We start from the raw sequence: 26292 nt of genomic DNA on the forward strand, positions 1-26292 counted from the left end.
TTCTTTCTTTTTCTTCTTCCTCTGAACTTCTAAATCAGTGGCTGTCAACCCTGATGCACCTAGAACTTAAAAAAATATAGTCCGGCAGACGCTGTGGCTCATGCCTGTAATCCCAGCACTTTGGGTGGCCGAGGTGGATGGATCACCTGAGATCAGGAGTTTGAGACCAGCCTGGTCAACATGATGAAACTCCGTCTCTACTAAAAATACAAAAATTAGCCAGGCATGGTGGCGTGCACCTGTAATCCTAGCTACTCAGGAGGCTGAGGCAGGAGAATCTCTTGAACCCGGGAGGCAGAGGTTGCAGTGAGCCGAGATTTGTGCCACTGGCACTTCGGCCTAGGTGACAGAGCAGGACTCCATCTCAAAAATAAATAAATAAATAAACAAATAAAAATAAATAAAATAAAAAAAAAATACAGTCCTAGGCCAGGCGTGGTGGCCCACACCTGGATGATCCCATCACTTTAGGAGGCCAAGGCAGGCAGATCATATGAGCCCGGAAGTTTGAGACCAGCCTAGGCAACATGACGAAACCCCGTCTCTACAAAAAGTAATTATAATAAAAAAAATACCTCTGTGCGATGGTATGCGTCTTGTAGTCCCAGCTATCGGGAGGCTGAGGTGGTAGGATTGCTTGAGCCTAGGAAGCAGAGGTTGCAGTGAGCCAAGATCATACCATTGCACTCCAGCCTGGGCAACAGAGCGAGACTCTGCCTCAAAAAAAGAAAAAGACAAAAACCAACCCTGGAACCAGTCCCCTGCAGATACCAAAATCCATGGATGCTCAAGTCCCTGATATGAATTGGCAAAGTATTTGCATTTAACCTGTACACATCTTTCCATATACTTTAAGTCTAGATTACTTGTATTACTTGTAAATGCTATTTTTTTTTTTTTGAGACAGTCTCCTGTCGCCCAGGATGGAGTGCCTTGCTATCTTGGTTCACTGCATTCTCAACCTTCCAGACTCAAGCCATCCTCCCACCTCAGCCCCCTAGTAGTTGGGACTACAGGCACATGCCACCATGCCCAGCCTAAAGTTTTGTATTGTTATTTTACATTGTTTTTTTCCTCCTGAACATTTTTGATCCATGGTAGATACAGAAGGCTGACTATATATCCTCCCCAGGCCCCAACCTCAGGCATAGTCATTCTAATTGATTCTCAGGCGACTGTGATGTACTGCTCTGAATGTTGGCGTGCCCAGCCTGCGTCTGTCTATATCCTCTCTCCCAAGGCTGTAATACCAGCCACATGCTGGTGACTGCCAAATGTATACCCACCCTGACCTTCCCTTCCTCCCCCAGCCTCATGTACCCACATACTGAGGTTATTAACTCATCCACTGCAGAAAGTAGATTGTTCCCCCCTCCACACACATTTGTCTTAATAAATACAACATGGTTTACCCTATTTCCATATCCTCCTGGCCATCTACTGGCCCTGTTAATTCTTCCTCCAGATATATCCCAGACCCATTCTCCGACCTGGCTGCTGCCACCCTTGATGAAGTCACTGCCATCTCATCCCTGGACAGCTGTAACTGCTCTCCCAGCTTCCACTCTTGCTTCTCTGCTGTCCTCTTTGGACCCAGCAGCCTGGCTGGTCTTTTTTTGAAATCCAACTGGATTATGCTGCTTCTTTGTTTCCCATTGCCCTTTGGATAAAATGCAGAGTCTTCCAAGACTCTGTGACCTGGCTCTTGGGTCTGTATCCAGCCAGCCTCGTTCCACCCTGTCCTTACCCTATAGCAGCCCCACCAGTGCTTCCAGACCCTCGAACACACCAAACTCCCATGACCTTGGGTCATGCCACTCCCTCGCTACCCCTCTTCCTTTTCTTTTTTTGTTTTGTTTTTAATGTTTTTATTTATTTCTCTTTCTTTTTTCCTTGAGACTGGGTCTTGATATATTGCCTAGGCTGCCCTCGAACTCCTGGGCTCCAGCACTCCTCCTGCCTCACCCTTCTGAGTAGGCTGGGATTACAGGTGCATGCTGCTGTGCCCAGCTTCTTTTCTGTTCTTTGGTTCTCAGCAGAAGTGTGCTGTCCATGACAAGCCTTCCTTGAGCACCCCATCTGTGGCATACCCCATCTCTGTTGCCTTTTCTTGCCTTCATAGCTTTCATCACTCTTTATTTGCTTATGTAATGATAGCCAATAATGGTAATAATGACTCACATCTACTGAGTGCTTACCACTTGTCAGGGTGGTGCCAAATGCCTTACCTTTATGAGCACTGCAGGACATAGACACTAGATTTGTTGTAGTACATAATCCTCTCTTGGATTAAATGATTTTTTAAATATATTACAATTGTTTTATCTAAATTGAATTGGCCTTTTAATCCCTAATTGTTTTTCAAGATATTAAAGTTAGTTTACATAGATTTAACACTCTTTTATAGCAATGTAAATGGACTTAAAAAATTTTATAAAGAACACTTTTAATGCTATACATGAAATAATAAACACAATGATATAATTACATTAATCAGCAAAACAGGCGTGAACAAACAGGTTGGGAACACACACACGACCATTTTTCCATTGGGAAAAGGCTCAATTCACAAGAGCCCAGATGCCGAGGCACATAAGACAATGGTCAGCTGGCTGGCAGTATCAGCAGGCTGTGGGCCTGCCCTTCCTTCCTTCCTTCCTTCCTTCCTTCCTTCCTTCCTTCCTTCCTTCCTTCCTTCCTTCCTTCCTTCCTCCCTTCCTTCCTCCCTTCCTCCCTTCCTCCCTTCCTCCCTTCCTCCCTTCCTCCCTTCCTCCCTTCCCCTTCCCCTTCCCCTTCCCCTTCCCTTTCCCCTCATCTCCCCTCATCTCCCCTCATCTCCCCTCCCCTGCCTCCTTCCTTACCTTTCCTTTTACCTTTCCTTTCCTTTTTCCTTTTACCTTACCTTACCCTACCTTAATCTTGCTCTGTTGCCCAGGCTGGAGTGCAGTGGTGGTGATCATGGCTCACTGCAGCCTCAACCCCTTGGCCTCAAGTGATCCTTCTGCCTCTGCCTCCCGAGTAGCTGGGACTACAGGTGCATGCCACCACACCCAGCTGGTTTTTAAATGTTTTGTAGAGACAGGGTTTTGCCATGTTGCCTCGGCTGTCTCATGCTCCTGGCCTCAAGTGATCCACCTGCCTTGGCCTCCCAAAGTGCTGGGATTACAGGTGTTAGCCACCTCGCCTGGTCTTTTTTTTTTTTTTTTTCTTTAGAGACAGTCTTTTTCCAACAACCAGGCTGGAGTGTAGTGGCGTAATTATAGCTTACTGCAGCCTCGAACTCCTGGCCTCAGGCAGTCTTCCTGCTTTCCCTCCCAAAGCTATGGAACTGCAGACAGGAGCCACCATGCCCGGCTGGTCTTTGGGGGCCATGGCAAGTGCAGGCTTGTCAGAGGAATTAGTGGAGAAGCAGGGATTAGTTAGGAAAACCTCTCCACTTCTTGTGTTTCATGCCAGGCAGTGTTTGTAACTTCAGAACCTGCCCTTACCTCACCTACCTGCCATGTTATGCTCATTTCACCTACTGTCCCCTGCTGTATAGGGAGTGCCTTGAGGGCAGAGATCATGTTAGTTTTGTTCCCCCTTCTGTACAGAGGGTGGAGCCCAGCTGAAGGAGGAATGTGCTGCTGCTGTCTCTGTATTTCCAGGTACTCCTTGTTGATCTCTAGCCAAGACGAGGAGCCTCCTTATGAGATGTCATCTTTTGAGCTCTTTTGATGGAGGGAATACCACAGTGATGCTTGAACATGAAAAGTCTTGGCACAGTGGCTCACACCCGTAATCCCAACACTTTGGGTGACTGAGATGGGAGGATTGCTTGAACACAGGCATTTGAGACCATCCTTGGCCGCCAAACGAGACCCCATTTCTACAAAAAAAGAAAAACAAAAAAAAACATGAAAAGCCTCATCCAGAGTATTTCCCACTGAGAGTTTTACTTTCAGCCTGTATTTATGTGGAATTGGACTGTGTGGGAACATTCTAGCTCTCCTCCTCCTCTGACTAGTCATCGCTGGCTTTTTGTCTTTGTTTTTGGCTAAGTCCCCTTTTCTTTTTGGTGTGCTTAGATGTGGACATCTCTCAGTGCTCTGGCTTGGGGTCTCCTCTTGCCTACATCTTCTTTGCTTTGGCTGTTGCCTCTCTGCAGGTGATGGCTATGTTCCTCTCTACTGCCTGGATATGTTGCCGGAATCTCATAGAAACTGAACGTGTGCTTGTCATCCTCACACTAGCTCTTCTTACCACCTGCCTGACTTCCATAGAAGCCCGGCATGGACATGCGCCAGGCCCTCACCAATGACCCTGTCCATTCTCAGAGGTGCCTTCCCCTGCTCTCCTAAATCCATAGATGCTAAATTTGTACCTCAATCCTGGTTCTGAAACCTGTTTCTCTGTCATCGTAAAGAAATCATGGAGCCTCTCTGTACTCTGGTTTCCTTTTTTGTGGGTTTAAGGAAGATTCTGTGACTTTGTTGGTGATGACATGGCATTGGGAGATAGGGTCCATTTCTGATTTTCAGAGAGAGGAAGTAAGCATGTGTGTCACTGTTGTAGAGAATTGTGGCACCTACCCTGTTCTTCAGCTCTTGGTGCCTGGCCTTGTAATGAGCACAAATGATCTTTAGAAGAAGTTAGATTTTAAAAATAATATTTTTATGGCTCACACTTACAATCCCAGTGCTTTGGGAGGCCGAGGCAGGAGGATTGCTTGAGACAAGGCATTTGAGACCAAGCTGGGCAACATAGGGAAACCCCCATCTCTATAAAAAAATGTTTAAAAACTACTCAGGTGGTGCATACCTGTAGTCCTAGCTACTCAGGAGGCTAAGGTGGGTGGGTCACTTAAGCCCAGGAGTTCGAGGCTGTAGTGAGCTATGATCGTACCACTACATTCCAGCCTGGGCAACTGAGTGAGACTCTGTTTCAGTAAAAAAGAAAAATAAATAAATAAATAAATAAATAAGATAATATTTCTTTCCTTTTTTTTTTTTTTTGAGATGAAGTCTGGCTCTGTTGCCCAGACTGGAGTGCAGTGGCATGATCTTGGCTCACTGCAACCTCTGCCTCCTGGGTTTTTTCTGCCTCAGCCTCCTGAGTAGCTGGGATTACAGACACATGATACCACACCAGGCTAATTTTCCTATTTTCAGTAAAGACATGGTTTCACCCTGTTGGCCAGGCTGATCTCAAACTCCTGACCTCAGGTGATCCACCTGCCTCAGCCTCCCAAAGTGCTGGGATTATAGGTATGAGCTACCATGCCCGGACAAAATAATATTTCTTTCTATCACAAAAGTATGCTGATTTTAGGTGATTTTGAAAATAAAAACAAAAAGATGACTAACATAGCAACCACCACTCACTTTTTGTGAGATTTTTCTAGATTTTTTTTTTTTCTGCAACACATATATTTAGGGACATAATGCATTTTAAATAAATAGTATATGTTGATTATTTCCCCTGGCATTAAATTTCTTGAAAAACACAATTTTCAGCATTGCTTAATATTCTGTCATTTATATTTGACCATTCATCTATTATTGGGAATCCAAGCCATTTCTACTTCTTCCCCAAACAACACATGGGTGAATACCCTTTTACTTCCAGATATCAAGCCAGATAGTACAAGCAATTTGCCTGAAAACACTGAATTTGGTCTTTAAGAAGCCTAAACACATCCTAAAGATTTTTTTATTCGATACCCGAGGAGGGATGTCTTACCTCTTCTTTAGTTTGTGCAGGTTGTTATTCATTAGTGAATGTTTGGAAAATAACCAACAGGTAATTGTCAGGAAGGCAGTGACTAAAGTTTTTGTGAATATGGCATATAATTTCAAGAAAGATGGGGTTTTTTCCCTTAAACTCAAAGTTATCAAGAGATCAACTTCTCAAACTTTGTACCAAGGGCAGTTTTGTGGGGGAGAGCAGGAGTGTATGTTATTTGTGGAGTTTAGCTAGAATTGAGAGATGCACCTGATCACTGTGGAGTAGTTGATATCTCTGTTTGGGTTGGGTAACGTTGTTTTATAGTGAAGGTTTTCTTCTTCCAAGTGACTCTGAGAGGAGAGAAAGTGGTTGGAGACCCACCAGTGCTGCGTGAGAGGGCCATTTCTCCATCATCCACCGACTAAATGTGTGACCTTGGGCAAATCACTTATCACTGCATTGAGACTCGGTTTCTTATCTGGAAATTAATTAGCATTAAATATTTTATGGTTCTCTGAATGTTTCTTTGAGAGATTTTCACTCTCTAGTTAATGGTATCCCATGATGAAGTTTTTTAAAATTGTTTTTTGTTTTATGGCCGTTTCTTCTTCTTCTTCTTTTTTTTTTTTTTTTTTTTGTCAATTTATTATTTATTAATTAATTTATTTTTTAACTTTTTTTTATTATACTTTAAGTTCTAGGGTACATGTGCATAACGTGCAGGTATTATGGTCATTTCTTAATTTGAGTTTTTCTGTATTGCAAAATAGGAATTAAGAGAATAGGGACCTTTTTGTTTTATAGAAATTGTAGTGTTGTTTTCTTTTTCAAATGCAAGTGCTATTAAATTGCGTTCAGGTGATAATCTAGGGAACCTCTTACAAGTATTCTCAGACAGAGCACTGTAGACATACACACTGAACTCTCTAAGCATGTTTTAAATTACCCAGGATTTTTCTTGTTAAGATTTAGATATGTACGAGGCTTAAATTCCAGAAGATTACAAATTGTCGAAAGTAATTTTCATCTTCAGAGAGTAAATTAATGGAGCAGAGTCTATGTCTGCTTGAATGGGCCAATATCCTCTTCCCAGGCCTTTTGTTGAATAGGTGCCTAATGAATGCTTCTTAAATAAGTGAAAATGCAAAGCCATGTTTTTAAATTTAAAAAATAAGCTTTCTCCTTCCTTATCTTTTTTCATAAAAACAAGATTTAAAACCCATATATAGAATAACAAGATCGTTTTATTTGTTGCCACCTTCTAAAGATTGCCTTCATTTTAATTAAAATCCTAAGTGAAACAAAAATAGAGACACTGGCCAGATGTGGTGGCTCACACCTATAATCCCAGCACTCCGGGGGGGTGAGGCTGGAGGATTGCCTGAATCCAGGAGTTCAAGACCAACCTGGGGAACACGGTGAGGCTCCGTCTCTATTTAAAAAAAAAAAAAGTACAGACACCACAAAATGCAAGTACGCCTATACAAATTAAATGAATAAATAGCACACAGTGCTGACCTTCTGAAGGGGAGTGCGGTCAATAATTTTATTATTTTATGAGGTGATGACCTAAAAGAAAGCATAGGGTGTGTGTGTGTGTTTGGAGGAGGGGTATCTTTTGGAACATCAAGGAGTCTGTTGTCACCTAGACGTGTGTGGTGAGGCAGGGTTGAATGAAGGGAGGAAGGATAAATTATCGGGGTGGAGTAGAGGTTGTACTGAGTTGGAAAGGGGATCTAATTGCCAGGAACTTTTCATTATCATCTGCTAACAAAGCTAATGCAAGATATATACATTATAATGTATTTATAAGTAGTTACCAAGAATTTCTGTTGTGTAAATGCCCAGGTACTCTGGGTATGTCCTTTCTGCCATCCCCAAGCTCTGGGGCCATTTTGTTTACAGCCAAGGACCTAGGTGAGCCCTGAGAATTGTGCCTTCTCTCTTCTCTTACTGCTCACATATGCGGACTCTTCCTTGGGCCCATTTTCCACCACTGTTGGCTGACACAGATGGCTGCAAGATCAAAGGCAGAAGCAGAGACACCCTGGAGCACAATCACTTCCTCTCTATTAGTCAAATGTAGTCACGATGTCTCCACCCAGGTGTGGGCCTGGGCGCCAGATGCTGAGTGGAATTGAAGGCGCCCGTCTTGGGGAGGTAATCAAAGGCAGCCTTGTACCAGGGTGCTTGACAGCACCAGGAGCCTTTCACAGTGTCTGGTGAGCACCGTGGCCAGGTACTCATACTGGTCAGCAGACCTACCCTCATGGTCCCTGGGCTTACTTTGTCACCTGCCACCTGCCAGGTTTCATTTTTTCTCATCAAACCAGATTCCAAGGTTGAGTATTTATTTTTTTCTTTTTAAGAAGAAAAATGCCTGGCAAGCAATTCTGTACAGATTGACAGTTTTTCTTTTTCGTGTTATTTCAGCATATCTAAGACAAAACTGGAACGGACTCAGGTGGGAAATTGACATGACAGCTCAGCTCACACTCCATCCCCCGTGATGGGCCCAGGCTACTGTGGTTCAGCTGAATTTCGGCATGAATGGAATATGGGGCCGTTTGAGCTTCTGGTTTACTTGTGTTTTGAGGCCTGTGGCGCCTGCTACCTGACCTGCTGGACATAGGAGTAAGATTTCCCATACAGCCTCCCAGGCTGGCAGGAGGCAGACTCAGAACCATGCAGGCTGTGTACTGATGCCACCACACACCCAAGCTCTTTTTCTTCTCTCTCTCCTTCTCAGAGATAGGGTTGATTTTAATGAGAACTACGTCGAGGCCAGGATGCATGTTGGCTCCTCAGTGCTCTGCCAAACGCCATCTCCCTGCTTTTAGATATGTTCTGTAAAAGCCAAGCTTTGTTCCCCCACCTTCCCCTGGAGGTGGGTTGGTGCCTGTGCCTGAAATGAGGAGGAGATGTTTTCGGAGGGGGTAGTTGACAGCAAGCTGTTCATTAGCAGCCTGCCTTCTGCCGTGGGTGCTCAGTGACTGGCAGTGGCAACATTTTAAAAAATAAAGATCAGGCTGGATGTGGTGGCTCACGCCTGTAATCCCAGTATTTTGGGAGGCTGAGGCAGGCGGATCATGAGGTCAGGAGATTGAGACCATCCTGGCTCAATGGTGAAACCCCGTCTCTACTGAAAATACAAAAATTAGCTGGGCTTGGTGGCTCCTCGGGAGGCTGAGGCAGGAGAATTGGTTGAACCCCGGAGGTGGAGGTTGCAGTGAGCCAAGATCGCATCACTGCACTCCAGCCTGGGCGACTGAGTGAGACTCCATCTATAAATAAATAAATAAATAAATAAGTAAACAAATAAGTAAACAAATAAATAAAATAAAGATCAGAAGGATAACTCTGCAGAAAGAAGCACCTGCTCCGTTAATTTTCTGAAGCAAGTGGAAGGAAGGCCTGCTTGTAAGGCTGTCTTTCATGTGAGCCCCATGGCCCCCTCAAGGACGGAAGGTTCGAAAGCCTCTTCCGGGTCTTCCTCTCTTCTGCTATAGGCTTCTTGGCTGGCCTGGCATACAGGTGCCCTGACCAACAGGGAGGAAAGCTTTGGAGTCTGAGGGCAGGTTCCAGAGGGGAATTGGGACCTCCGAGGGCTCTGTGTGCTAGCAGGAAGGAGGAGCACTGGGGACGCATAGGAATTGGGAAGTTATTTTGTTCAGACGGCCACATCAGGGCCTGGGCATGCCTGTGCTGATCACCTGTGAGGCCTGGGGGAAGGTGGGGTGCAGCAAGATCTGTGAGGTCTGAGACACTCGGGCAAACTCATAACTGCATCATTTATATATACTTTATCGCTCAATTGTTAGTGTTCATTCATCTTTTTAGTGTCTTGCATAAATTGAAATATTCATATACTCACACAACTAATAAGTACAGACTTAGAAATTTTATTAAATTCTTTTAAACATTTAAATTTGATTAGAAATATATTTAATTAGATCTGCCTTAACATCACAGACCAAATCTATTAGATTCTCTTAAATGCTCACAAAAGAACATGTAGGTCTTCTAGCAATGACAGCAAAACTCCTGATACTCACACTTAACATAAGCATTGGTACTGTGGGTTTAATTAATTTCTTTGTGATTTCTGAATCTGTTTTATATTTTTCCAGTGATCTAGTAATCTTTATAGATATTAAAGAAAATACGATCTCAGCAGCTCTGTTAGATTCCTAGGGCTGCCATAACAAATTACCACAAACTTGGTGGCTTAAGACAATAGAAATTTATTCTCTCACAGTTCTGGAGGCCAGAGGTCCAAAGTCAAGGTGTTGATACTGCTGGTTCCTTCTGGACACTCTGAGGGAGAATCCGTTCCCTGCCCCTCTTGCAGTATCTGGTGGCTGCAGGCCATCCTCAATGTTCCTAGGCTTGTGGCCGCATCCCTCCAGGTTCTGCTCTGTCTTCACGCTGCCCTCTCCTCTGTGGGCCTTTTCTCCTCTTCTCTTCTGAGGACACTTGCCATTGGATTGAGGGCCCACCTCAATCAAGGATGATGTCATCTCAAGACTTTTAACTGAATGACACCAGCAGGGCCAGGCACGGTGGCTCACGCCTGTGATCCCAGTACTTAGGGAGACCGAGGCAGGCGGATCACTTGAGGTCAGGAGTTTGAGACCAGCCTGGCTAACATGGCAAAACCCTGTCTCTACCAAAAATACAAAAAGTTAGCCAGGCATGGTGGCGCATGCCTCCCAGCTACTCAGGAGACTAAGGCAGGGGAATCACTTGAACCTGGGAGGTGGAGGTTGCAGTGAGCCATGACTGCGCCACTGTACGCCAGCCTGGGTGACAGAGCGAGACTCTGTCTTAAAAAACAAAATAAAACAAAAAAAGAAGAAAATGAATTACACCTGCAAAGACCATTTTTACACCTCCACAGCTTCCAGGTGGACATTATCTTTGGAGGGGCCACCTTCGACCTGATGTCTTTTCCTGAAATGACAAATTCTTTATATTTGGCCACTTGTGGTTGTGACCCAGTGTCGCATCCAAATGACACACTCATCTGGAACATGTTTGAACACACGTACAAGGTTTCTTAGTGTCTTACTGTTATCATTAGCAGCTTTTATTGAGCTTTTATCTTCCAGGAATTTGGGGCCCCAGTGTGGGCAGTCAGTTCTCCTCTGGAGCCCTCTGGCTGATCCATCATCTTACAGCCCTGGGGGTGATCCTGTTCCTACCTGAGTGTAGTCTGTGCCCACAGCGTCAGGCCTTTCTGTTCTTGATACTTGCTTCCTCCTTCCATGTAGGGTAGGCTTATTCAGAGCCATCCTACTTAGAGACGTATTTGTACACTGTTTTATAAAAGGCATTAGTGGCAGAAACAGAGCAGTCATACATACCCACCTCTGCTGCTTCCTAAAATGGATTAAAAATAACTTCCTAATATATTCTCCCTTCCTTTATATATCAGTTGCCCTGTCACTTGGTTACCCTTTTCATTTTGATATTGAAGATTCATGGCCTTTACAGGCTCACCTTGTCTCTTTTAACTGTTATTGACTGTGTTCTCTTTTGGATATTCAAATTGTCACAACACAGTGCATGGTAGTCCTTTTAAGATGGCTTTTGTATACCTTATCACTTCTACCCCAGACCTTTTGACATGGTCTTTGCTTTCTTGAAAGCTGGTGTTGCAGGTCCCTCTTGATTTTCCCTGCCCCAAGACATGGAATCAGCAGCTCTACAAGGAGCCCCGTTAAGGTCTAACCTAAATCTGGGCACCAGAATGTTGACTTGCTGCTGATGGATTGGAGGGGTGTCTTTGTTTAGCCACAGCTGGAAAGAGTTGTTTTGTTTGTTTGTTTTTAATATCACGAAGTTACATAGATATTTTCAGTTTAACTCTTACTTTCCTGGTCATTTATTTTGTTCTTTTTTTTAAGAAAAAAAAAGAAAAAAACTTCTCAATTTGTTTTCTCTCTGAGGTGCTAACTTGAGTCTTTATCTTCTTTAATTGTACCTCTTCTTTTTTTTTTTCTTTCAAATTCCATTAGCAAATAATCCTTGGATGCTTTTTCATTCACTTATTGAGAAGTGGAAAAGGCTTAGGACGGGGATCATTTCTGGTTTATATCCAGATGCTGTTGGTATTCTCTGTGCAATCCTGGGCAAGTGACTTAAACCACTTAAGACCCCTTTCCTTGTATCCACAATGAGGGAGCCATTAGGTCGAGGGGTCTGAGGAGTAAGTGAGATATAAAGTACTAAATGCCAGGTATACAGTCAGCACTTTCTAAATGGGGCAGCTGAAGATGTGACTAAGGAATGGCTGACCAGGTGGCTGTGAGGCTTACCTGAGACTGCTCCTGGGACCTGTTCTTATTCCTGACTTTCTGGTGGCAGTGATGGAGGAGAGTAGGGTCATGGTTGGGAGGAGTCTGCTTTTCAGCCGCAGTAAACCTGGGCCGAGGGAGAGCCGTAACCCTCAGGAGTGTTGGGACTCCTGGCGTGAAGGAAAGTGGATTTGATGTCAGATAGACTTGGATTTTAATTGTGAAACTCTTTGCAGAACTGTGGACAGATTACTTTGTCTTTCTGAGCATATGAAAGAGTTTTGGTGTAGTTCACTTTGAAATTGCTTGAAGCTCACAAAAATCACCCCTAAATGATGCTGTTTCTTTTGTGCTTATTTATACATTGTTTTGTTTCTTTCCCATTTGCTTAAAAAGTGAATTGGATATGTGCAGCCTTTGGACTTAATGTAAGCTGTGCTCAGTAATGTATTGTCATTGATGTAGGGTCCCTCACTCCCTACCTCACCCCACCTGTCACTCCTGCTCATTACTGTGAACTCAGTGCCTTTGAATCAGTTATGCTGGAAAAAGCTTACAAATGGCATTTCTACCTCATTTCCCTAATTATAGCTTAGGAATTTGTACCCTCTTTTTAATTGTTCATTTCCTGGCGTATTTCCCTTTAAAAAAAAAAAAGATTAGAGTGATGAAGATGACCACAACTAACATTTATTGCAGACTTATTTTGTCCTAGGCACTGTGTTAAGTGCTCTGCCATACACTAATTGATTATAGCTTCCCCTGTCTCTGTGCATTATAATCACCCCCATTTAGCAGATGAGACTGATGTATCTAATAAAGTCATAGACGTGGAAAACAAAGAGCCCGTACCAAACCTCAGACCATCTGACTCCAAAAGCCCATGCTCTTAACTATGAAATCTGTTATTTTTTACTTGTTTTATGGTAATGGGGTAGGAATAAAAATGTTAAACAAATTCATAGTGCCATAAGGTAAATGTGCCACGTTTTATTTAAGGGGTTTCTATCAAAACAAAAAAGCAAGCAAATAAGGGATTTGTATCTTTGTATTTTTTTTAACTTTAACAAAATTTATTCTTATAATTTGAGAATACATTGTTCCATATAGATTGGATTATTTCATTAAAATGTATTTGTTTCTTGATTCTGTTACATATAAAATTGTATGTGGAGAAAACGTGCAAAGAGATGGCTAGGATTTCAGTAAAAGACAAAGGTTTATCGTGAAAGCTAATCTTTCATGTAACTCTTAGGATCAGTTGAACCCTGCTGAAGTATTACATTTCTTCAATTCTAAATTTCATAGAATGTCAGTTTTTCTATGTCTATTGTATTTAAGTAACATTCATTGCATTTTTCTTTTATTTTTTAATTATACAAGTAACGCATGCTGATTGATTGGTAAAAAGTCTTGCAGTCTGTAAGTAAGACACATAGTCATAATCTTCCATCTCCTCTCCTCCCCAAAGGAGCTACTTTAACATTTTAGTATGTATTTTCTTCTAAAAAGATATATGCAGTTTTGAAAATTTAACAACTGCCTAATTAAGAATGAGCAAAGAGAGCCGACCATCGTGGCTCATGTCTGTAATTCCAGCATTCTGGGAGGCTGAGGTGGGCAGATCACTTGAGGTCAGGAGTTTGAGACCAGTCTGGCTAACATGGTGAAACCCCGTCTCTACTAAAAATACAGAAAATTAGCTGGGCGTGGTGGCACACACATTTAATGCCAGCTACTCGGGAGGCCGAGGCATGAGAATCACTTGAACCTGGGGTCAGAGGTTGCAGTGAGCCAGGATCGTGCCACTGCACTCCAGCTTGGACAACAGAGCGAGACTCCGTCTCAAAAAAAAAAAAAAAAAAAAAGTTATGTGCATTTTTGAACAAAGATATTTGATATGATTCGTAAACAATAAAAAATTTATGCATTACATTTTCACACCTTAGCATAATTTTCAGTTGCCGAAACTCAAAAGCATGTCGATGTTACTCGATTTTGTATACATCTCATTTACTTTTCTGTAAGTAGATATAACTTTTCAAAAATGTAGTCAATTCCCCAACTTGCATGTTGTTCTTCAAAAGCATCAATCTTCTCAAGACAATGAATATTGCATATTGTACTGAACAACCTTTCAATTTCAGCATGTGGAACATAAGACAGTGGGCCTGCATGTTTAGTTGGGTCACAAGAAAGAACAGACTGGAGGTACTGAAACCCTTTTCCCAGGAGAGACAACATTGTATCTGCATAATGTTCGAAATCTCCTAGATTAATGGCAACCAGTGCTCCTCTGTCCCAAATTCTATCAAATTTGTCGATATGTGTTTGGGGAAGATAAAAAATGCTGCAACCGTACAATGAAATGTTCTCTGAAGAACTCTTAAATACTTTGGCTTCAGGAACTTCGCTGATTGGTTCTTCTGAGTAAGAAAGATTCCGCTCTGTAAAAAATTCTCATATCCCAAGTGTGCTGATTTATACACCAACTATACTGTGTCCTTGGTCTGCAAACCATTTCATCTCAACAAGGAGGAAAAAATACCTTCAGTCTACTCTCGCCTTTAAGAAAAGTATCCAAATGCTTATTCAATAGCTGATGTCCTTGTTCTCGATGAAAAGCAGTATTGCTGTTCACCCACTTGTCTTGCCATTCTTCCAGAGTTTGTACTTGGTTTTCCTGACCTCAGTATTGGGATACTCTTCCATATCAAGTGAAGCTCTTGTATCATTCATAGTTTCATAGATACCATTGTCTCATAAGCGTATGTTTTTAATGCCTTTACTGGTTTATTACAAAGGATACTGTGAAGGATACAGATGAAGAGCTACATAGCTCCAGGAACTTCCATGTGTTCAGCTATTAGGAAGCTTGTCTGACTTTCATGTGATGCTTTGAGGAGTTTACATTTCCTGTTCCTTTATTTTATTTTTTAGTTTTTGAGGTTAGGGTCTCACTCTGTCAACCAGGCTGCAGTGCAGTGGCATGATCACGTCTCACTGCAACTTTGAACTCCTGGGCTCAAGTGATCCTCCAGCCTCAGCCTCCCAAGTAGCTGGGACTACAGGCATGTGCCACCACACCTAGCTGGTTTAAACTTTTTTTTTTTTTTTGTAGAGATGAGGTTTGGCCATGTTGCCCAGGTTGGTCTTGAACTCCTGGCCTCAAACTGTCCTTCCTTCCCGGCCTTCCAAAGTGGTAGAAGTAGAGGCATGAGCCAATGCAACCAGCCCTCCGGTTCCTTTATTAAATCATTTTGCAAATTCTTGTTGGGCCTCTCCCACCCTGATTGGATCGAACTGGTGAACATTGCTGATTTTTTAGGAGTTCATTGTTAACTATTTGCCTGTTTATAAGGCCCATCATCATCTTTTTAGAAAGACCTTATGGAACTTTAAACAAAACCTCAGAAAACCTCGGGACACCGGCCTCCATTCATCTGTCTTGAGGTGAACGTCTGAGGGGGCTGTTTGGTGGCTTGCAGTGGGGCTCTTGAGAGGCACCATCAAGGCCAGAGATAGGATGATATAAAAGACTAGAGGGAGAGATGAGACGTGTCAGGTAGCAGGGGCAATTTTAAGAAAGGAATTAAAATCATTGTCTGCTGACTTTAGTCACAAATCCTAGAAAACTTAAAATGCATATTCAAGTTGGAATCAGGGAGAGGGAATAAAGTAAGTGAGGGAGGCTATGGGATCTGATGTCTACTTTGACCATAAAGAATGTGCAGTTGGGTTGGGGATGCCTTGGAGGAGGAAGAGATGATGACAGAGGGACACAGGTCCTCCACGGTATAAGTGGTAGCCAGGAGACAGCATGGCCAGGGATGGTGTCATTCCCTTGTCTCCTACATTTTCTGAACTTTTCTGGAATCCTGTTAACAATTTTAGCCAAAATTCATCATCAACATCAGTGGTTCCACTGCCCCATGCAGGGATGGTTTCTTTGTCTGCTTGTGGTTTGGGCCCCTGCCTTTAACTTCTCTTTTCCCCCCGAGACTTGAGGCTCTGTTATCCATAGTGCCAAAGGATTGGATCCCTGCAGTCCACAAGGGGACAGGACCTGCTGTCACTAAAGGCTGGGCCAAATGGGGTCAGCCAGCCACCTGGCAAGTGGGAAGGTCTGATGTGGTATCCTGCCCAGATGTGCAAGCAAGGCCTAATGGTGAGGGCCAGAGATGGCTGTAACATGAGGAGAGGGTACCCCAGAGCAGAGAGAGATTTCTTTGAGGACCTCACAACACAGCATTACAGGCTCTTCAGCTTCCAGTGATTTAGGAAGATTGAGATAGATCAGTACAAAGTATAGAGTCCATCTAAGATTCTCTATATAAGATGTGTGTGTCTATGTGATTTTCCTTTAAATTTTCTATTTTATACACAGAAGCAGACATACACATGTATAGAAACACACAGACATTATTATCTGTATATATGCTGCTGTTAACACCAACAGATACTTACGGTACCTGGCCAAGAGGTCAATGAAGTAAGTAAGTAGTTTTGGTTTAGGGCAAGGTTCTCAACCAGGCAATTTTGCATCCAGGGGACATTTGGCAATGTCTGGAGACATTTTTGGTTGTCACATCTTGGGGGTAGAGAGTAGTGCTACCTGCGTTTAGTGGGTAGGCACCAGGGTTGCTGCTAAACATCCTACAATGCCCAGAATAGCCTTCCACAACAAGAATTATCTAACTTCAAATGTCATTAGTGCTGAGGTTGAGAGACCCTGTTTTAGGGAATGAAATTCAACCTATAGGATAGTCTAAAATCTGTCTTATTATCCACTACCTTGTTTTATTATGAATATTTCAAACATATCAAACATTTAGAACTAATATTAACTGTATTTTTTAAGGAAATAAAACACATGGGTGCATTTCTAAGGAAAGTTTTGAAACCCCATTTCCTCACTCCTTCCCCAGAGGCAACTAACTTCCTACAAATGGACTGTTTTCTTCTAGTGTGTGCATTTTTGCACCTTGATTACACATGTAAGTGTCCATGAAACAGCATATTGTACTGCACAAGCCCTTTGTGATGGTGCCCTCTTCTATTTGTATGTGACAGGCTATTTTTCTAGAAGTTTGAGCAAAGGCATGAGCAGAGAATAGTAGTGCATCTAAATGAAAATGTTTCCATTTTCTAAGTCATTTACATTTCCTTTAAGTGGTGGTCAAACATTATACAAGATGTTTAATGTGTTAAATCAGGTTGAAGAAAGGAAACCAAAAGTAATGATTTGCAGATTTTAAAAGGTAGCAGTTTTCAAATCCAGAGTCTTCTTTCTGTCGTGACCCAGAGTAGGGTGAATAAGCTTGTCCTTACATTTATTGAAGGTGATGATGGTGCTGACCCCCCTGTCTCTCCCTTGCCTGTACCCTCTCTTTTCCCTGCCTGGCATCTCTCAACCTCTGCTGCCAGCATCCTTGGAAGACATTTCCTCCATCTCTGCATCATTTTTCAGAGCCGGCCAGTTTCTATGGCAACGGTTAGATTGAAAGATGAGCGGCGAGCAGGAGACGAGGCTTGAGTGAGACAGCCGGTGGTGGTGTGTGTCCCTGACGTCACCCTCTGGGCGTCTGGATAGGATGATCCTGGCTACTCCCATTCAGGGCTGCTGTCCAGTGCCGCTTTATTGGCAGTGCTGCCAGGGTCTCCAGTAGCTCTGCAAATTGCCTTCCTTTCTGCTCCTCCTACTCCCTCCCTCCCCCATATAATTTTTCTTTTCATTGCCCACATTCCTGTTTTGGCTCCAGACTGTCGTTAAGAATGTACAGCCTAATTCTGGTGTGTTTCGGGATGTTCTTCTGCCCAATATTCTGGAAGGGCGGGGAGGCATGGCAGCGTTTTACTTGATGTTGATGGCGCTGTGAAGTCCATTCTTTCCTCTGCAAGACTACTGACTATGCAGAAATTTATCGAAGCGGATTACTATGAACTAGACTGGTATTATGAAGAATGCTCAGATGGTAATTATGGCCCCTGCAAAATACAGCTGGGATGTGTATAGGGGCATTGTCTCCTTCTGGGTGGCAGGGGGGTCCTGAAACCTTTAGGGGAGACAGGCGGCTGGCGGGTGGAGGGTACCAGAACTAGCACCACTGGCTCCGACAATTCCAAAGGCATGGTGGAGGAGGTGGCAGGTGGGCAGGGCTCTTTACCGTGAAAGACTCCTGCAGTATGTATGATCATTTGCTTAGAAGGGGAGATGGTTTTTGGTATGCTGGGCTTGTAAGTGTTATACTTCTATTGGATTGAATTCTCTCTGGGGTGAGACGTGAGTGTGTTGTTGATGCATGTATGTGTGCAAGTGGAAATGTGTTCCCTGCGCTCTTGCTGTTGGAGGGGTTAGGAAACTGGGGGCTTGGAACAGTGTGTGCAAGAGGTGGCTTCCTGGACTGTCAGCAGCAGGCCTTGAAGACTCTGCCCTTTTCTGAGCCCAGACCTGGGAACTATCGGAGGCTGGAGAAAAGGCAGAAGCAGCTTACCACTTAGCGGGTGATTCAAATGAAGTTTGCGGGTTGGATCCAACAGAGGTGGGGGTGGGGCGGTGATGGGAAGGGCAGGGAAAGAATGTGTCCTTCTGTCACTACCTTGGTTTGTGCAGGGAGGGTGTGGCACATTCCAGGGGAGACTGGGTGGAAGCCAAGTGTGTGGCTGGACAGGTCTCAGGAGGTTTCAAGCACATGGAAAACAGCACTGAGGTGCGTTCTCAGAGAGATCCCAGTGGGTGGGGTCTCAGGTTCCTGGGGTGTTGGACATCAAAATTGTGTATTACACAGTTAATCTAATCTGTCTTCTTCAATTTCTTCTTGAAAATGACCCTCATATCACATGCCTTCACAAAAGAAGGGCACAATTAATATATGCACTTTGAGGGTCTGTTCCCCAGTGATGATATGTTCCCAGCCCTATATGAGCCATTAATAGATAAGGTAAGTGCTTTTTAATTGAGTCGGGAGTTTCAGAATGCTCTATTCCTGACTACATTTGATTAACCTGAATGATGTAACAGGCTGGGACCTGGCCTAGTTAGTAAACTGAAAAACTGCATAATTTTCTCTTATCCACTGATTTTTGCCTCGACTGTGGGTTAAGGCTTTCTCAGGGGGTGGTATTTAAATATGCAGAAAAACTATGCCAGTTCAACTTCACTGTCCCCCGGCTTTAGATGCAGACATTGTCATGTTGGTTCTGTGTACATCTTTAACTGTCTTGAGTAACAAGGATTGGAGGCAGCTCCCAGGGTCATGAGGGCAAAGGACGAATGAGTTCTTTTTTCTTTGGAATCTATTCATTCTTAAAGCAAGTTCCCATTCTGTTACCTAACTCCAAAAGGAAATTCTAGAGATGCTCCTTTTTGGAAACCATCATTGACCTCCTTCTAGTTTCCTTGGTGATTTGTGACTCATTGAACCCTCTCTAACTTTTTTAAGTAAGTGATTGAATACATCCTCACTGTACCATTGGATTAGGGAGCACTGGTTACAGCAGGGTGCTGTCAGAGGCCTGTGGATGAGTCAGGTGTGGCCATAGCTCTGTGGATGCCATCCTAGAAGTGGGGGAAGAAGGTTTCCTAATACCATGACCCAATTGCCACACCATCCAGTTCCCTTTACACCCTGAAATAAAGCCGTCACTTGCCATGGTCAATCTGGAGGGTGAGTGGAGGCCTGCTCTTATCTGGGTGTCCATCAGAAGGATTTTCTTACCCAGCATTTCCTCAGTTGAGTCTTTTGGCCCTGAGAGACCCTGATCTGTCTTCCTCTAAGAGCAAAGGAAAATGGAAGAGGAGATGGCTCATCTGTTCAAGGGTAAATATATTAATTGCTGTTATTGTCTGAATGTATGTTGAGCAAAATACTTGTCTTTTATCCTCCTGTTTTGGATGAAGGGAAGAAGGTTTTTGAGGCAGAATTTACTGGGACCACTGGCATTTTCATAATCCCATTTAAAGAGGCAGTAAAGTAGGGAATAAAAGGAACAGAAGTCCAGAAATTGGTTTAGGAAACGTACAAAAAGGAGATTTCTATTATGCACTACTTTTGTGGTTACTTGCTTACACATTTCTCACTAGTTGGGTTCCTTCCTAGCGTCAGGCAGGTTAGTCTGGAAATGAAATTTGCCCCTGTTTATAAGTACCTGTCTTTTATTTGCCTCTCTCTTTTTTATTGCAAGTCAATAGACACGCACCATTGCTTTGTCTCTGATTATTTGGCATTTGAATTGCCAATGAGGGAAGCTTTTAGGGAACTTTTGATACGAATAAAAGGTGAGTCAAATGTTTTGAAAAAGATGCAGAATCATCATTTATGTCAGAGTTACTGACTCACACTTAAATTGCAGTGTTAGCACTGAAAAAGAAGTGTATATGGATGGGAATATAGATTGCAGGCCAATTAGGACCCTTCTTTTGAAGTTGTAATCAAGGGATAGCTACTGTTCTCTTATATCTTTGAGGGTTAGGAGAACTTTATTCAGTGTTGAGTAACTGTATTCCTCCCATTTATTAATGTTTGTTGTGGTGGTTTTCTATTCAGCACTCATCTCTGCCTGCCCTGCTCTCCCGCCCCCAGAGGAGAATATATCAAGAGGCATGGGACAGGGGCTTATAAGGATAAGACATTGGAGGGGTTGATTACCCAGTGTCTTCAAGTAACTTTTATAAGAGATTTGAAATAGCCAGCAATCAAAACAACATAGCAGTAGTCTTGGCAGAATTTGCACATACATACTCAATGTTTACAGTTTAAACTCTAGTGTCAGACAGGGTCATGGTTACTCAGATTGGATGCATCCCATCTCTGGTGCAGAACCTCTAAAACTTGGGAAATCATTGAAAATAGTCTGCCTATTAAAAAAGCAGATTCTCAGACTCACATCAGACTAGGAGAAGTCCTGAGAAATCTAAATTTTTTATCACATACTTTGGGGGATTCTTTACATCATGTGTGTTTGGGAAACTGTGCTCATGTCGGTGGAAAGCAGCCCTAGGCATGGGGAGGGGCTGGAAAAGAATTATTTAGGTCAGTTTCAGGATCTTAGATTGTTTCTTGGCTACACTGGTCACTTTTTCAAGTGTGCTTAGAAAGAGTATGACACCTTTTTAATTTTCAAAAGGGCTTGAGTTCAGTGTATGTCCTTATGTTAAAGAAACAGCCCTCTTTGTAGTTACTCTAGAAATAGGTAGAATGGCAGAAAGAGCACTGACTGACTGTGTTTGAGGGCTGTTTTGTACTTCGTGTGGCCACCTGGTATGGGAACATCCTGGGATTTCTGTGAGCCTCTGTGAACCCAGATTCCCCATCTGGAAAACAGGAGTAACAACACTGGTTGGAGCCTTTGTGGAGTGTAAATAAAGTAATAGCTCTTTGTAATCGACGAAGAGCCAGGTCAGTGTTTAATTTTATTTTCTCAGAAACAGTACTAGTTATTAAGTCCTTTAACAAAAAAACTCTTTGAAAAGGCTGATGGGGGCCTGGCATAGTGGGTCACGCCTGTAATCCTAACATTTTGGCAGGCTGAGGCGGAAGGATCTCTTGAGGCCAGGAGTTTGAGAGCAGCCTGGGTAACATGGTGAAACCCTGTCTACAAAAAATCAAAACATTAACTGGATGTGGTGGCATATGCCTATAGTCCCAGCTACTTAGAAGCTGAGGTGGGAAGATTGTTTGAGCGCAGGAAGGTGAGGTAAGCTATAATTATGCCACTGTACTCCAGCCTGGGCAATCGAGTGAGATCTTGTCTTAAAAAAAAAAAAAAAAAAAAAAAAGAAAGGTAATTTGAACAAGGTACAGCATTTTGACCACCTGTTCGTGGCATCAGTTTCTTTTGTAATCAGACTTGCTCTCCATCCCCGCTCACCTCCCCCTTTTATAACCTGATAGATTTGAATGTCAGCGCAGGAGGTGGTCTAGTTCATACTGATTTCACAAATGAAGAAACTCAGGCAGATTGTCGCAGAAGTTATTCTTATAGCTTCTTACTCCATAATGAAGATTTATGGTATACGCAAGGCCAGTCTGGTGTGCTCTGTCCTCACCTGATTTCAGTGATCTCTAAAGTGTCACCCAAGATGGCGGTGGCTGGTTCGTGATTTTTTTTTTTTTTTTTTTTTTGGTGCATGAGTGAAGTTTTGTTAGAGGTATTTTAAGCATTAATTGAAAAACTGCATTTCTGAACTGAGTTTTCGAATTTTCCTACACGTTGATGCAAACAGATCCCCAGATCCCCATTCCTCTGTCTTGTGTTTTATTGTGTGATGCACCCGTGAAGGTAGAGGTTGACTTCTCTCTTTCCACACACAGCACTCTTCTCTATGGTTATTAAGGGGATTAAAAAAAGAAAAAGAATGAAATGTAAACAGTTTTGTAATGTAAATGTTTTAGAATTAAGTTTTTATTAATATAACTGGCTGTAGTACAATAGAGATAACGCCCTCTCTGACATAGGAGCTGAGGACTAGAGACTTGGCAAGAAAGCCAAAGCAAGCCCAGTACCCAAGTTTTTGGAGCTTTGTGGTGCTCTTGTTTATTTATTTAATTAATTTTTTCTTTCTTTTTTTTGAGATGGAGTCTTGCTATGTCATCCAGGCTAGAGTGCAGTGGCCCGATCTCGGCTCACTGCAACCTCCGCCTCCCATGTTCAAGCAGTTCTCCTGCCTCAACCTCCTGAGTAGCTAGGATTACAGGTGCCGGCCACATGTCTGGCTAATTTTTGTGTTTTTAGTAGAGATGGAGTTTCACCATGTTGGCCAGGCCAAGGCCTGCCTTGGCCTCCCAAAGTGCTGGCATTACAGGCGTGAACCACTGCACCCAGCGTTATTTATTTATTTTGAGGCAAGGTCTTCTTCTTGTCACCCAGGCGGGAGTGCAGTGGCATGATCACGACTCACTGCAGCATTGACCTCCTGGGCTCAAGCGATCCTCCTGCCTCATTTTTAAATTTTTTTGTAGAGATGGGGTCTCACTGTGTTGCCCAGGCTGGTCTCGAACTCCTAGGCTTAAGTGGTCCTCCTGTCTCAGCCTCCCAAAGTGCTGGGATTATAGGTGTGAGCCTCTTTGCCCAACCTTATTTATTTATTTAAATCGTATGAGCAAGGTCTTTGGGGACATGACCCTCAGTAGGGCCAACCCTGCTCTCTAGGAGCAGAGAAGTGAAATGTGAGTGAGGAGCATTGAGCATCAATGGGACAGATGAAGTGGAGAGAAAGTCAGACCTGAAGGAGATGGGGAGCAGTGCTGAACCAGACCTTGAAAGATAGGAGGAGTTAGGCCTTGGGAGTTGGGGATGTTGAGGTATAGCAGAGGAAAAACTTCATGCCTCTACCCTGCTTGATTCAGTAGCTAGGTGCCCTGAGAATCAAACTGATAAAAGACATTAACAAGAGAAAAATCAGTTTTAATTATGTAAGTAGGCACTGGCAATCACAAAGAAATAAGAGTCAAAGAGGCAATTAAAATTTGGAGGGTTCTGTATCATCCCAAAGGGCAACAAAGTATGGAGAAAAGGTGAGACAAAGGAAAAGGGGTTTGGGGTTCCTGCTGGGGAGTAAGTTATGGGAAGGCAACTTGGAAATGTGGGATATGCAAGGCTTGTTTAATAAGGTATGTGGAGATTCAAGTGGGTGCCTTGTCCGTTGATAAGAGATTGTACAGGAGACAGAGACTCCAAATGTAAATTTCCTTTATAAAAGGGAAATTTATGCTCTGTTTTTAGAGCTTTCCCGGCATCTGCTGTTCCTCAGTTGCTTGTGCTCAAAATAAACCTTATGCCAAAGGGGCATATTTTGTTTGGGGGTGGCAGTCTGGTCCCCTTCACAGGTGAGCTAAGGCCGTAGCATTATGTGGGCAGAAGTTAACAGCTTTTGTCTGTTTGAGGTGTGGTGGGAAGCCAGGCTGGGAGCAGAGGCTGCAGGGGAGATGCAGGGTGTGGAAGCCAAGAAAACATAGAGTTCCCATCTTGAAAATAAGGGGCACCCTTTAGATCAGTGCTATCCAGTGGAGCTTTTTGTAATGCTGTAAATGTTCTTTTCTCTGCAGTCAAATATGGTAGCCACTGGTCACATATGGCTGTGGAGCACTTGAGATGTGGCTAGTGTGACCGGATTTTAAACTTTATTTAATTTTAATCCATTTAAATGTAAACATAAATAGCCCCAGTGGCTCGTGGCCACTCTTTGGACAACACAGGGTAGAGCTTTGGGAAGATGACTTCTATGGAGTATGTCAAGTAGATGTGAGCGGGAGACAGAGAACGATGTGCCTCCGCCCTGAAAGAGGTGATTGACCCTCCCCTCCACTGGTCTTCTGTCCAGTGTTCCTGGAGATGGATCAGGCACTCACTCTCTGCTTCCCTGCTGTGGGTCCCAGTGTCTAGTGTACGCCTTTGATACAGCACACACATCTGTTACTTAACTGTCTTTCACACCTCCAGCTCCAGGCTCCATGTCCAGCCTGGCCCAGCTCTCTTCATCCCTCAGTTGGCACAGGGATTCCCAGGCTTTCTTGCCAGTCTTTGGGGTCCTATTTTGCTTTGACTTTTGGAGAAACTACACTCTCAGGGAAGATGCCCTTTGGCCCATGTCTGCCTTCAACCGTGAAGTGAAGGCAGATGGCATGAGTTTGGAGAATTCTGTCACACCCTTGCAGCAGGAGGGGAGGAAAGAAGAGATTGGGAGAGGCATATCCTGAAGAGTGTCTAAACCCAGAGAAATGGGGTGACATGAAGCATCTAGGGGTTGGTCCTGTGTTCAAAATTTCATGTCTTACACAGCAGCCAGCCTGAAGGGGCTTCCACTGGCCTAATATGGGGCAATTTGAACATCAAAATAAATAATAATAGTCAAGGATTATGACTTAGAGAATAAAGGAAGAATCCATGAGTCTATACTGATATAAATAAATGAATGACTAAATAATGAGAGGGAAGAAAAAGTTATTACTAACAATAGAAAGCCAACTAATAAGTGTTGGAATGATGGAATTAGAAATTAGAAATTCACCACTTTCCATCCACATAAATGACGAAGACAAGACTTATTCAAACTAGCGGTCTCAAAGTATATCACCGTGAAACGCTGTTGAATAACAAAGGGAAAAATAATAGCTTCGCAGTGGGGAAACCAAATGATCAAAGTTGACATTGGGCTTTAAAAACTGGAGCTTTAAAAATTACTGATGGGGGCCGGGCGCAGTGGCTCATGCCCGTCTGTAATCCCAACACTTTGGGAGGCCAAGGTGAGTGGATCACTTGAGGTCAGGAGTTTGAGACTAGCTTGACTAACATGGTGAAACCCCATCTTTACTAAAAATACAGAATTAGCCAGGTGTAGTGGCGGGTGCCTGTAATCCCAGTTACTTGGGGGACTGAGGCAGGAGAATAGCTTGAACCCAGGAGGCGGAGGTTGCAGTAAGCAGAGATTGCACCACTGCACTCCAGCCTGGGAGACAGAGTGAGACTCTGTCTCAAAAAAACAAAACAAAACAAAACAATCATTACTGATGGATGGGACCAGGCATGGTGGCTAACACCTGTAATCCCAGCACTTTGGGAGGCTGAAGCAGGTGGATTGCTTGAGCCCAGGAGTTTGAGACCAGCCTGGACAACATAGTGATGAGACCCTCTCTCTACAAAAAGTAAAAAAATTAGCGAGGCATGGTGGTATGTGCCTAACTACTTTGGAGGCTGAGGTGAGAAGATCGCTTGAGCCTAGAGGTCAAGGCTGTAGTGAGCCATGATCACACCACTGCACTCCAGCCTGGGCAACAGAATGAGACCCTGTCTCAAAAAAAAAAAAAAAAAAGGTAACATTGGCAGTAGTGGGACCGCTCCACAGCAGACGCCCCCTGAGAAGATACACTAAAGAGAAAGTAACACCACTTCTGTGTTTTCTTGCCGAAAGTTCATAAACAAAATCTAATCATAAGAAAACACCAGGAATACCCAAAGTGAGGGACCTTCTACAAAATAATTGACCTGTATTGTTTAAAATATCTATGTCTTGAAATACGAAGACTCAGAAATTGTTTCAGATTAAAGAAAACTTAAGAGACCTGACTGTTGAATGAAACACATGATCTTGGGTTTCTTTTGCCATAAAGGATGTTATTGGGACAACTGAAGGGAATCTCAATAAGGTCTATGGGTTACAAAATAGTATTGTTTCAGTGTTGAGAAAGAGAAAGTAAATGTAGTAAATGTTACCATTTGGGGAATCTTTTTGTACTATTCAGGAGTTTTCTGTTCTATCCTTGTAACTTTTCTGTAAATCTTAACTATG

At 43.2% G+C, this 26292-nt stretch overlaps 1 protein-coding gene and 1 pseudogene across 24 annotated transcripts in view; one reads left to right on the top strand and one right to left on the bottom strand.

The window, feature by feature from the left end:
* Positions 1 to 26292, top strand: part of TRAK1 (trafficking kinesin protein 1) — a 137997-nt gene that overhangs the window by 41476 nt on the left and 70229 nt on the right. For 2 of the 24 annotated variants that reach the window (XM_028843991.2, XM_028843992.2), the window contains exon 1: positions 17902 to 17980. The exons of the other annotated variants lie outside the window; for them this stretch is intronic. In XM_028843991.2, the coding sequence (XP_028699824.1) occupies positions 17917 to 17980 (64 nt within the window). In that variant the 5' untranslated portion in view covers positions 17902 to 17916. Of the gene's footprint in view, positions 1 to 17901; positions 17981 to 26292 lie in introns of those variants that run through there. 24 annotated transcript variants of the gene reach the window in all.
* On the bottom strand, positions 13890 to 14842 carry LOC100430866 (thiopurine S-methyltransferase pseudogene; annotated as a pseudogene).

This window comes from Macaca mulatta, chromosome 2 (genome assembly GCF_049350105.2).
Source record: "Macaca mulatta isolate MMU2019108-1 chromosome 2, T2T-MMU8v2.0, whole genome shotgun sequence".
In the NCBI taxonomy this organism is placed as follows: Eukaryota; Metazoa; Chordata; class Mammalia; order Primates; family Cercopithecidae; genus Macaca; species Macaca mulatta.